The 13,020-nt window shown below is 38.7% G+C and overlaps 2 protein-coding genes across 11 annotated transcripts in view; one reads left to right on the top strand and one right to left on the bottom strand.

The window, feature by feature from the left end:
* Positions 1-2,125, top strand: part of LOC112465435 — a 2,897-nt gene extending 772 nt beyond the window's left edge. Inside the window, exons 3-5 of one of the 2 annotated variants that reach the window (XM_025032979.1) lie at positions 684-1,021; positions 1,133-1,282; positions 1,376-2,125. In XM_025032979.1, the coding sequence (XP_024888747.1) occupies positions 684-1,021; positions 1,133-1,282; positions 1,376-1,574 (687 nt within the window). In that variant the 3' untranslated portion in view covers positions 1,575-2,125. Of the gene's footprint in view, positions 1-646; positions 1,022-1,132; positions 1,283-1,375 lie in introns of both variants that reach the window. The other variant, XM_025032980.1, reaches the window with a different exon arrangement.
* LOC112465433 (Down syndrome cell adhesion molecule-like protein Dscam2) overlaps positions 1-13,020 on the bottom strand; it is a 93,405-nt gene that overhangs the window by 26,829 nt on the left and 53,556 nt on the right. For all 9 annotated transcript variants that reach the window (XR_003042015.1, XR_003042016.1, XM_025032972.1 and 6 more), the window contains exons 4-5: positions 11,705-11,851; positions 11,481-11,598 (exon numbers count right to left, since the gene is read on the bottom strand). Coding sequence is in view for 7 of the 9 variants with exons in the window: in XM_025032972.1 (XP_024888740.1) it covers positions 11,481-11,598; positions 11,705-11,851 (265 nt within the window). In the remaining 2 variants the exon portion in view is untranslated. The remainder of the gene's footprint in view (positions 1-11,480; positions 11,599-11,704; positions 11,852-13,020) is intronic.

The raw sequence follows: 13,020 nt of genomic DNA, 5'->3' as shown, positions 1-13,020 counted from the left end.
GAAAGTCTATGCTTGGCGCCGGAGAGTCGTCTGTCGTCAGATAGCAGTTTCTATAGTCACAGCAGCGCTCTCAGTACCAAGAGCAGTAGCGGCATATGCCCCGATTCGACACCCGAAACTCCAGATGATTCACTGCCACCAAGTAATGTGAATGATGATCAGTTGAATATAACAACCATCGTTTCATCTGGTAATATAACTTTCAATGGGATCGCGGAAACAGATCCATTTAATAAAGTAATACCTGAAAGTAAGTACAAATTACATTAGAAGCGCTTTAAACTTTTTTGTGATTTTATTATTGAAATTTATTAATTTCATGAATATTGTTTTTAGTTTTCCAAGATCCTTCGACATTTGATTTCTTGTTAGCACGAAGTAATTCTACGCATACAAATCGCCTTAGAAAGGAATCCTTGTATGTTAAATTTGACCCTTTGGTATCGAACATCAGCATGTTGCCTCAAGGAAATACCCAAACGATAAACGAAGAGAAAAATGTCAAAAATGAGCCGCCACTTGATGTCGGTACACCAAAACATAATCCTGCCATAGCAGCTATAGGCGGGCTGAATCCTCTTCCTAATGCAACAGTGCAAAAGTCACCGGAAGACAAAAATGTAGGTAAAAGTGTATTAGGAAAAAGGTACGCTTGTATCCTAATGCGTTTTTTTTATTTTCAGAGCGGCAACGATAGTCCCGTGACTGTCCCGAAGACAACAGAGCATGAGAACAAGGTTCATTTTGCCCGTGAGTTTGCCGATGTAGGATCGGTCACGGAAAATCTATGCTTGGCGCCGGAGAGTTGTCTGTCGTCAGTTAGCAGATTACTCACGGAGCTTAGGGATCGAACAAGACAAAGCAAATTGCAAGCAGCGTTTAATGACGTACACGAAAAGTACGAGCGACTTAAAAAAATTGTATCGATATATGAAAGTGAGAAAACTGTATTAAAAAAAAATATCCACGAAAAAGGAGAAACCATAAAAACATTGGAAACACGATACGATAAACTAGAAAAGTATGCAATCAACATGTGTAGATATAGAAATATAGATAATATCGTTTGTATAATATTTCTCGCGGGAAAACATATATCACACATATTAATATATATTTTAATATATTTTAGAGCTAATTTGGAGTTGGATGGAATACGAAAACGTGATGAAGAGGAAATACTGAAGCGGCATGCGATGATAAGGAGAGCAAAGCTTAAAAACAATTTGCTCGCTAAGCTTGTAAAACAGGAAAGAGAGGAAAAAAAAGCACTCGCGGAAATGTAGGTATAGAAATATAGATAATAACATTGTATAATATTTCTCGCGGGAAAACATATATCACACATATTAATATATATTTTAATATATTTTAGGGCTGATTTGGAGTTGGATGGAATACGAATGCAGAATGAAGCTGAAATACAGAAGCTGCATGCGATGATAAAGAAAGCAAACGTTAAAAGCAATTTGACCGCTGAGCTTTTAGAAAATAAAACCAAGATATGCAACGAATTCAAGGAAATCCTAGACGGAATTATCGCCAGGATTGAGAACGATGACGACTTTGAATGAAAATTAAGTATCGCGATTATGGCGCGACTAGTCTTTATTTTTTTACTTGTCCTTACTATCTTAAATACAAACTTAAATATGTTAGATACGAAAGTTATAGTGTAAACACATGTCGGTTAAAGGTACAAGCACCTATATATTTGGTCATTTTAATGTCCTGTTTGCCAAAAAGCAAATTTTTAATGCAACTTGATGAATTTTACTATTAATTGTACTAATGAGTACTGTCAATCTATTGGCCTGGTATCGACCAGAAACAGTACGTTGGCTAGTTTTAACATGCGATCACTTGTACTTCCCGGTTTCCGCGGAATAGTTCGATTTTCAAGATTAGACATAAATCTTTTTATTGTGCGTGCCAACCCAGCAAACACAGAATACACCGAGTAAGGTGTATGCTGGGAAGTGTATGCTGGGAAGTGTATGCTGTGTTTGCTGGGAAGTTTGCGGCGTATTGTTTAAATTTTGGGTGACTCATGCCAATTCCTTTGCTTCGCAGGGCCTCCGCAACCGTCCAAAGTAATTTCTAGAAATAAGCAAGAAAAATTATATTGTCAATGAGTATAGTAAATAGAAAACTCAGCTAATACAAATCTTTTTATGAGTATTGCTCAGTTTATTCTTTCCTTGATTGAAAGACGTTTCATTTTTCGAGAGAATACTACTCGATGAATGTCTATCCCATATAACCTTTGAAGTATTCTTTAAGGACGTTCACCGGCAAAATCGTTTTCTTAGAAATTTTTTTAAACTTTCAGTATATTTTTAATTAAACGCGTTTTATACGTAGGCGTTTTATTCAATGCCCCTTGCGGTACTAAAATTCGAGATATTCAGCTTCAAAGTTCCGATTATTTTTTTAAACTTTCAGTATATTTTTAATTAAACGCGTTTTATACGTAGGCGTTTTATTCAATGCCCCTTGCGGTACTAAAATTCGAGATATTCAGCTTCAAAGTTCCGATTTTTAACACGGGATCCCTATTTTGAGCTCTCTCGACACGGACATTTTAATGAATAATGAGTACAGTTTTCTTAGAATTTTTTTAAAAAAATAGTATAAGATGCCTCATATTATTAGTAACGTGTGACAATAAAGTTCGATATAGCAAGCGGTATTTATTTTTGAGAAATAGTCGTCTAAAGAACACTATCGGACATAATTTTCGTCTGCTCGGAGGCAGGAAGAGGGAGAGATCACTGCGAGACTTGGCAACGTTGCTACCGCTGCGACATATAGGTTAAGTAGAGAACGTCAAGATCTTATGGGGAACGTTATTTAAATCAAGTTATTTAATCTTTTTTCTTTATGATTCATTATTATTTACTTTTAGAATGCTCAATAAACAAGTAGAACGTACTCATTTATGATTGGTATTGGAGAAATGGAAACGGAACAAAAATTTGCCAGATCGAGTAAAGTTGCGCGGCTAGACGAGTTTCAGACTTTTGCGCACGGAAGTAGTTGTCAACCATATCATTACTCCGTGTGTCTGACGGATGCGCGATTTTGTAGAAAAAATCGATATCGAAAGAATCGATAAAAACGAAAAAAATCGATACTAAATAATCGATTGTTGCAAAAAAAAATCGAAGAATCGATATATCGATAAAATATCGATTATTTTAAAAAAATCGAAGTATCGATATATCGATTATATATATACATTTTTTTTTAAATATTTACAAACGGCAATCAAAAACTGAAAAAGAGAACCGTTTAAAAAACTAAATTATTTTTATAATTTTTTAATATTAACAGTGTTCTGCATATGAGTTCATAAACATTATCTGTCAGGCCAAATGTGACAATTTCTTCGTTACTGTCTTGCTGACTGATCTTGTTGAGCACCTCCAGGCAGGATATAACGATAAACCTGTCCTAGGATTCGATCCCCTTGGCCACGCACGTTAAGACGACGTCTGTTATCCTCTCTCCGGCCTCCTTTAAAATAACTTCGTTCGCAATGTTCCCTAGTATGTCGAAGACGAGCTGATGCAGATTTGTGCAAATTGTTCCACCTCGCTCTCACGCACAGCAGCACGAATCGCAGGAAACACCAGTTTCTGCCTAATATCGTCGCGTTCTCCCGGTTCTCCGGCGTGAAGCTGAGGTTTCGTAGAATCGACGCGATTTGCAGCACGCGTTGTCCATACGGATCCTGCGTGCCTAAAGGCTCCCACAGACCGAACGCGTCAAGCGTCAAGCAGCGAGCAGTAACCAATCAGCGAGACGATATTTTCTACGCCACTGCTGATATCACCTCACTTCTTCTTCTTCGTCTGGTTATTGGCACTAGCGAAAATCACCTTCTCGGCGTGCAACGGCCATTATTCAATTCGTTCGTAGGCTCGCAATAGTTATTTGTGTAACAAGTGCGGGAAGTTGAGAATTGGACACGAGTGCGGAGTGGACGCACGAGCCGAAGGCGAGTGCGATCACCCGCACGAGTGTCCAATTCTCATCCCGCACGTGTTACACAAATAACTATTATATCACACGTGCGTGGAAAGTATATAAAATCATAGTAAGACTTCAGACTCGAAAATGTGTAAGTGTATGTGTGTATGTGTAATTGTACGTGTATGTCCGCGGTGTCTTGAACTCGGTAATGCCGTAGGTGCGTTAGGCCCAAGGAACTGCGCGGATCACTTCCCCCTGCGGCCATATCACCTCACTGATTGGGTTCAATTGGGTTGCTGCTCGCTGCTTGACGCTTGACGCGTTCGGTCTGTGGGAGCCTTAACGCTCGACCGGACCGACGCAAAACAGATCCTTGTCCTCTTCCTCGAATTTGATGGAATTCTGGTTCTGATCTTTCAAGTTCTCGTCCGAGTGCACGACAAGCGAATCTAGCCGTGGGCAATGAGGTACCACTTCGACGTCAATCAATCGGCGGTGTCGGTTCCTCGTTCTCCGTCGTCAACGCAGCAACGTCCTGCTTGCTTTGCTTCTCCAGCTTCTCCTTCTCGAGACTTCGAGAGTCTTCCGTCTAGAGCTAAGAGCTAGAGAAGGTCGGCAGACTGCTGGGTGGCTTCTTCAAATTTCAAATTTCTCGCGTGTCGTAGGTCGCAGGTCGCAGTATCATGTTTATGGCTCTAGCACACCAGCGCGATTCGCGACGCGCGATATCCAATGAGCGTACTGTTTTTCCGGAAAAACTGTACGCTCATTGGATATCGCTCGTCGCGTCGCGCATTGCGCTTGCGCGTCGCGAATCGCGCTGGGGCCCTATTCTCGAATCGTTTTCATGAAACTCGCATGCGAAATTCAATGCTTTTCAAATAGAAAGTCGCATACGAAAATCATTAGGGCAGGCTCGAAAATACGGCCCCTATGCTGGAGCCATTACGCGTATCAAATAATAGTAAATAACTAGCCGCTTCGACGAGCTTCGATGCCTTCGATTGGCTTCAGCTTCGCAGACAGTATAGCAATCGAACGTGATTGGCTCTTAGTTCTAGATCGAACCAACAATTACACTATTTGCACTAATAGCAAAAATGAACTTAGCTTATCAAAAGAATAATATGTAAAAAATCGATATTCACAAAAAAAACCGAATATCGATATATCGGATTGCAAAAACATCGGACAATAATAATCGATAAAATCGATAATAAAATCGGACGTTTCGATTAATCGGTCAACATCGCGCATCCCTAGGTCGGTCTCGTCACTCGTGACACTCGTCACTGACGTCACTCTCGCACTCTCGTCGGTCAGTCCCCAAAATTACGTTTTCGCGCGCGGACGTAAGTAAAGGATGCTAAATAACACCGCATATGATGAACGTTCGATTAGTTCCCCGTGAATATCTCGCGCTCGAATGTAAGGCGCACCGCGCACCTCGTCTTCGTCCCCGCTTCACGTCGTGCGGTGTGGCAATTGTTCCGAAAATTAACGCAGACACCGCGGACACTTTCGCAGCACCTAGTCAAGTAACAGTCCGTCGTGAAATAATTGAAAACAAACATATTACAACATCCCAATAATTATAATAATATAAAATACGATTTTACACGCACGATTTAATCGTATTTAATTATTTACTAATTATAAAAATATCACTAGTAGTGCGGTTGGACTTGATTCTAACCTAAATCGAGTTCAACCGCACTGCTATTGTGATATTCGTGTCGGGGACGCGGAAGAAAAGTATTGGCCGTCGTTCGTCGCTGGCACATAGAAAAAAATGTGAACAATAATGCAATAAAGGCCATCGCGCACAAAATGCATAGACTGAGTTTCTAAATTTATTGCCAGCGCTGAAAATCTATAGTACACGTGACGTAGACTATATAGATTTTCAGCGCTGGCAATGGATTTAGAAATTCAGCCATAGCTTAGCATAAAAAAGCCATTGCATGTAACAATGTTTTAGTTGTAATCGTAAGGCCGTAAAAAAATAGACCACGCACACTCGATTATTCTTCAAGCGCGAGAAGAATAATCGACTGTGCGTGGTCTATTTTCTTATACGGTCTTACGATTAAAACTAAAACTTGGTTTACGTGCAATGGCCTTAAGCGTAACATAAGAACCGCTAAACCAATGAGCATCCAGCCTAAAGTCGCCATATTAATTTACATAATAAGATGCTCATTGGTTTAGCGGTCTTATGCTATGCATATGCAGCCTATGCAATTTTGTGCCCTTGACTATAGTAAGCAATTAAATCGATCGATCACAGCGTTGAGATCGAGTTTTTAAAACGGTGGACACGCGTTTTCGACAATGTTCAAACGTGATTGACCGATTCCCTTTCCGCTTAGGTTTATTTTCTATTAAGATCAGGGAGCGACTAGACGGAGGAATTCGAAAGCATGATCGGCTACATTCGCCCGAACTGCCCGAAGCCTCGAACCACTCTGAACGTTGATGAATGTGAACTCTGGAGCGTTTTACCAGAAACCGGAGTTAAGGTGATCCTAAAGCTGTGATCCTAGCCGGTTTTTTTCGGTTTTTTTCTTAGCACTAATCTTTTAATTGGCTTTATAGAAATGCAAAATTCTTGTCTAGAATTAAAGTACGCATCAAAATCTAGGTCATGGTGGTCGAATTTATATGTGGTGGTCGTCACGTATAACCAAAAATATTAATTTTTTTTCGTTTTCGATATAAATTCGACCACCATGACCTAGATTTTGATGCGTACTTTAATTCTAGACAAGAATTTTGCATTTCTATAAAGCCAATTAAAAGATTAGTGCTAAGAAAAAAACCGGCTAGAATCACGGCTTTAGGATCACCTTAAACGCCAGCAGTCGTGAGGATAAACTCGTTGCCCCGTCGCGAAGGGCCGAAAGTGTGTCGTGCGCGATCTCGATTCATTGCGTGTTCACGGGATGACTGTGTAGTGCGTAATTAGCTAGCCCTCCGGGAGTCGGAGACGCGTGCGCGCGGAAACGTGCCCGCCCGGAGCGGCCGACCGACGACGGGGCACGTTCGACGATCCAGTCTATCGCGCTAATTAGCGATCGCAATTAGTTATAATTGTCCGGTCGATTCGCGGTCCGTGCGCGCGCGATTGAGTGAACAAGGCGACGGCGGCGACGGAGACGACGGAGGTGGCGTTCGTCGATGGGGTGGAAGGAGGAATCGATATCGACGCGGAGAGAGAGCAGAGAATCGTCCGATGGCGAGCTGCAGCGACGGCTGACGGTGAGTGCTTTTCCTTTTGTTATTAGTGTGAATAACGGACTGCAATCGCAACTTGCTCTCGAGTCATTTAAAGGAAGGGATTTCCAGAAAAATCCTTTGATCGCTCGAAAATGGTATCTTCTCTAATTCATTAAAATTAAAATTAGTTAATTTTTTTTTTAGAGCTTCGCAAGTTTGGCATTTACAACTTTTTCGATTTGTGTGATGTTTGAACATGTATCAGATTTATCTAAGCCCATTTGGTGATATCGTCAACTAATGGTTCTTTTTCCATTTGTTTTTCCACCTCGACCATTTCATTTTCTTCTCAATAAGGCTTAGACTCCGCCTTAAAACCCGTTTAGCATTTTGCTTCTCTCCTGATCTTGCATTTTGGGTGTAATAGTGAAATCCTCGTCCAGTAGTTTAATATGACTTCGAGGCTTAAAAAATTTAATAGGACGTTCCACTGTATCCGAATGTTTAAACAATTTTATTTGTGTTGTTACAATTTAAATCTCCATTTTTTATTGTAAATTCTTATAGCTTGCTTTGTAAGCTTTTTTTGAATTTTTTTAAATTGGGTTGTGGCACAATGGCACATAGCCTATGTTACTCAGGAACATATAAGCTATTCATCAATGTAAAAAATTTTGAAATTGATTCAATAGTTTCTAAGATTACCCTGAATAAAATAGAACAAACTTTTTCTCTTTATATAATAGTAAGGATTTCCAATTCAATAAACTGTGCACCGGTTATTTATTGTATATCAGTCTTAAAACACAAAACACAACTTTTTATTAGAACGGTGAATCTACTTAAATCGATAATCAATTTAACTTTTACGGCATGTTACATTTTGTTGGGGCGGTTGGGGTGGTTAGCTGTGCGTTGAAATGTCTTTAGAGTTCCTTTAATAACTTAATTTTCTATTTTATTTATAGCTTTTATTTTTGAATTCTAATAAAAAAGTTATTATCGACTTTTATGCAAAATTTAAAAAAATTGTAAAGTTGTCTTCGTTTGTATTTTATGTTTAAGACCGATATTTAAGATCGATAGAACTTCTCCTGAAACGTAGAACTTTTACAAGCTTCCCTCCTCGAGGAGAGAGAGGAGGGAGTTGAATTCTATTAATTATATAAAATTTTAGGAAATGAATTTGTAGCTCTACAGAGATGAAGCAATTGTTTCTGAAAACTGATCTGAAAAGCATTTCGTTATACATTATAAACAGAGTGAGCAAATCGCGCGATTCAGTTTTTAATTTGTTTGCGACGATTCAACTATGCTTTATATATTCAATCGATATCACATCCGATTGCATGGTTATAATGGTGGCATTTTGACGAATATTGTGGTCGCGATATTTTTCGAAGTAGACGATAAAATACACAATTCGCGTTTCAATTCACCGTCTGACAGTGATAATTTTCGCAATCCGTGATTCCCCAGTTGTATATTCAATACAACTGTGTCTATAGAAAGCTGAAAATTTTTTCGCATGGTTGACCGCTATATAGCCAAGTGTAAACTGATCAATTTTTTGTAATTTTTCAATTAATATTAATAAACCACGTGCGTTTAATTCTATATGCATGTGTAAGCATTAGAAGTTATAAAATTTTTATCAATACTGTAGTTATTTTCTTGTAGCCATCTTCTCTACAATCTTAGAAAAAATGTTGCGTGCCATATAGAATATATGCGATCTTCAATTTTTAATTTTGTATTTAAGAAAGAATTTAATATATGGTTAATTAAAATAAGAAACTGCTTAGTGCCGTGGAATACTAGATAATAATTTCGTAACTCGAGGCGCACATAATTTTTCAACTGCATCAAAATTTATTTTATCTTTTGCTGAAAAAAAATTAGAATTTTATATAAACAATACAATATATTTTAGATATTAATTAAATTAAATTAAACATACGTTCAAGATTATCAAGATTACTGTCAAATTCTTACAATTTCATTGCTATATGTATATTGTCCCGCTGACTTAATCTTCCTTTAGCGGAACATCATTTTTTAAGAAAGCTTACAGAGCAACAAATTTGTTTTTTTGGCAACTTTTTAGCAACAAATGAGCAACAAATAAAAATATTATTTAGACTTGGTTCTGCTCACTCTGTTCCGCTAACTTATAAGATGTTCTGATATCAGTTGGTATTTCTCGTTGAGTCACGGCGTCTCAGAAAAACACGTCCGCGACATCCATTCACCGTTTCAAAGCATAGTACTATGCGCGTAAGCGCGCCCGGGTACTCGCGCGCGCGTAGGGCTAGGTCAGTTAAGCGCCGCGAGCACGTGCCGCACGATCAGCTGATCACTTGTGCACCGTCGGCCGACTAACCGGCGGCAGCCTTGATCCCCCTCGCAATTCGAGATCGCATCACGATCGCCAACGTTCCGTCACCGCGATATCGTACGCATGTGTAAAACAAAACGCGCTGGAAAACTGAAAGCTTTCGCTGTACGATAGAAGCCTAAATATTCCTAACTGATCGTCGGGGAAATGCTTTCTTGTGGCGAAGAATCAATTTTCTTCTCATTTTTACGATTTATATTGAAATTTATAGAAAAAATAACTGGGTACTTGCGAGATTGTGCACTGTCCACGCACTCAGGAGCAATAGAAAAACGGAATTTGTTTTTAATACTTTTAAAACTGTGTTTCGAAATTTTGATTGGTTGATTGTATGTAATTGACACATTCTCACCGCCACGACGCGATGGTAACTGGTAATCGAGCTTTACGCCTTGCCAATCACCGGTGATGGAATGAGGTGATTAAATAAATATGTCACATATATTTTTGTGTCGATATTTAAATCAATACTATAAACTCAATACTATAAATTAAGTGTTTTAAGACTGATATAATATAAATAACCAGCGCGCAGTTTATTGAATTGGAAATAGTATACAAAATTCACCCAGAAATATTATTATTAAGTTACTAAGATCCAGCTCGCTCGAAAATGGTATCTTCTCTAATTAATTAGAATTAAAATTAGTGACACTTTAAATTTCGACAATTATAAATTATGAATCTTATAAATAAGAATCTCTGATAAGGTTTTGAATTATATTATTTAAAAAACTATCTTTTTACTTGGTACGATATTATCTATAAATACTTTAAAAGTGAATGCGAGTATTTTTGGGAGGGATAGAGGTGACTATTTCTGTGATTCGGCAAACTATTTTCTAAATTTTCAAATAAATAAGATAAAAAATGGGAAAGAAAATAAAAGGGTATGTCCGACGAGCGCACAGCGGTTCTCAGCTCGTGCTTGATCTCCAACGTGTCCGTGTTTAACGTTCAGACCATATAGTGATAATGAATCTGTCGTATAAGAAGTGTCGTTAGAGGTCCAGCTTTAAATACAGCGAGTAACAAATTTTTTTTACAACGAGCAACAAATAACAGAAATTGGATATTTCGAGAGCAGCAAATTCAGACAATACATCAGTAATGAACCAATTTTTTTCTGGTACTTTACTCTTGTAACTGTCTGCACGCTAAGGTTTTCCGCGGTTGTTTACACTTGTTTACAATTTGCGAGCAACGAAATCGGGACTAGCATATTTTGTGAGCAACAAATTCTTACGTTATTGTTACGTGCAATTTCGTTGCTATATGTATATTGTCCTGCTAACTTAATCTTCTTTTAGTGGAACATAATTTTTTAAGAAAGCTTACAGAGCAACAAATTTTTTTCTTTGGCAACTTTTTATTAATAAGTGAGCAACAAATAAAAATATAAGTTATAATTGGTTCTGCTCACTTTGTTCCGCTAACTTATAAGACGAGAACGTATCTCTTTTCGCGATTATTTCTCGCGACGAGCGATCGTATGCATGTGTATTTCCTTACAATATAGAGAATATAGAGGACGTTAATTTCTTGCCGCAAGTTCGACGCGTCTGGATTGGAAAAGAAACTACCGCAAAGTTAATATAAAGAACTTCTCTGAACATTTTCTCGATATCTTTTTCTTCGTTGAAAAGATTCTTGATTTTTACACGCGATGGGAAAAGAAAGCATAAAAAGAGAGATAAAAAGCACCTTTTCTCAACATCTTCTCGATATCTTCTTTACCTTATTTATTTCAAAAAATATTTTTCAATTTTTTTTAAATAAATAAACGATAAGGAATTGAAAATTATGATGCAAGCATATAGCAGGTAACGCACGGTGCTTTCGCTTTTGAGGTCGCGGGTGTTGGAGGGTTTTCGCAAACACTTACCGATATTCGGGCGAAGGACACGCTTGCGCCACGCAGACTAACGATGTCGATTCGTCCTGGGCGACGTGTACGACACCGGAGTTTTCGAGTATCACGGGAGGCATTACGCCTCTGTGATCTGTGAAGCAGAATGCAGAAAACTCGGCGCGTCACAAACAGCGTTTCTCCAGCGATGCGCACATCGGTAGTTTCCTTCGAAACTTATCGGCGTTATCGAGACTCACCTGCTATCCTAATGTTGGCCATAGAGCTAACGACCACTTGTCTCGTGAGACGGTGCATCGTGCGGCATCTGTAGCCGTTCAGCTGGTCGCTGAACTCGAGGCTGTGCACCAGAAGCTCTCCCGTGGGAAGCAGGTGGAACTTGCCATCTATAAAACGTAGCGATCGAAAGCGTCGTGAAATGTCAAATGTATCGAGAGACGTCGCGTGGTATACAAGATGTCCCGGAAAACTTGTATAATACTAAAGTATTTCTCTGTGCTATCGATTTTTTTTTATCAGACTTGTACATTTAATCTTGAAATTTTGAAAAGACGACGTCCACTTTTTGCCGATAGAAGTAGATTTAACAAGCATTTATTTGATTACCGGATAAAACCTGACAATGAGATATAACCTGATAAAAAATTTTAAATTTGAAACAGCTTATACGAATATATGCTAACACGATATTACGGAGCATTTATTTGTTTCTACTCTTTTTTGTCTTGTATTATGCATTGGGATATTTGCTCTTCGTAATCGATCGCAAAATTCGCGAGCTCGAAACAACACTTGGATAGAGTTCCGCTTGCCGTGCATATAATACACGGAATAATACACGACTTCCTAATCCCTCCGTATTATTCATATTGAATGCGCGGCGGCAATAATTGGGATCAACGTTTCCCGATAAACCGTGTCGGTTATCTTTAACGACCGCGATAACGCCACGCCCTGCCGGATTACGATATTTTCGGGCACGGCCGCACTCGGCTGCACGATAATTACGCTAATTCCACGACTCCACCCTTGTCCGATGTACGTGACATAGGAACGCCGCGCTCTCTCCGCTTTCTCTCTCGCTTGAACTAAACTCTCAGGGTTTCCTTAGATAAGCCCGACCACAACGTTTAACGACCACAATTATCCTAAACAGTAGCGGAACCTGCCCTACTTAAACTTAAACCTTTTCGGAATCCTACGAATCGCGTTCTACTACGTGCTGTTTCGCTACTTACATCGCGCACGTACAGAGGGTATACCGAGTAATATATTTGATAAGTATTAAAATTATTCCATCCTTTGTGCGATATGCAAGATATATTCAAGTTCAAATTTACGCTGCTTTGCAAAAGCTATTTTCGTTTTATTAGAAATATCGATTAATAATTTAACAATAGATTTAGTGGTGTTGACATAAGAGAGAATTCTTTGAAATAAAGAATTTTTATTGAAAGTAGAATAGAGATGAATCTAATCAAAACTATCGAATTTTAAAGTAGAGGTGCCAACTTTACATCTTCCCACGTACAAGAGGTTTGCTTGGTAACGTAAA

The sequence above is a fragment of the Temnothorax curvispinosus genome, unplaced genomic scaffold (genome assembly GCF_003070985.1).
Source record: "Temnothorax curvispinosus isolate PA1 unplaced genomic scaffold, ASM307098v1 QBEX01015201.1, whole genome shotgun sequence".
In the NCBI taxonomy this organism is placed as follows: Eukaryota; Metazoa; Arthropoda; class Insecta; order Hymenoptera; family Formicidae; genus Temnothorax; species Temnothorax curvispinosus.
Note: the sequence above shows the minus strand (reverse complement) of the source record. Positions and strands in the feature narration are given on the sequence as shown.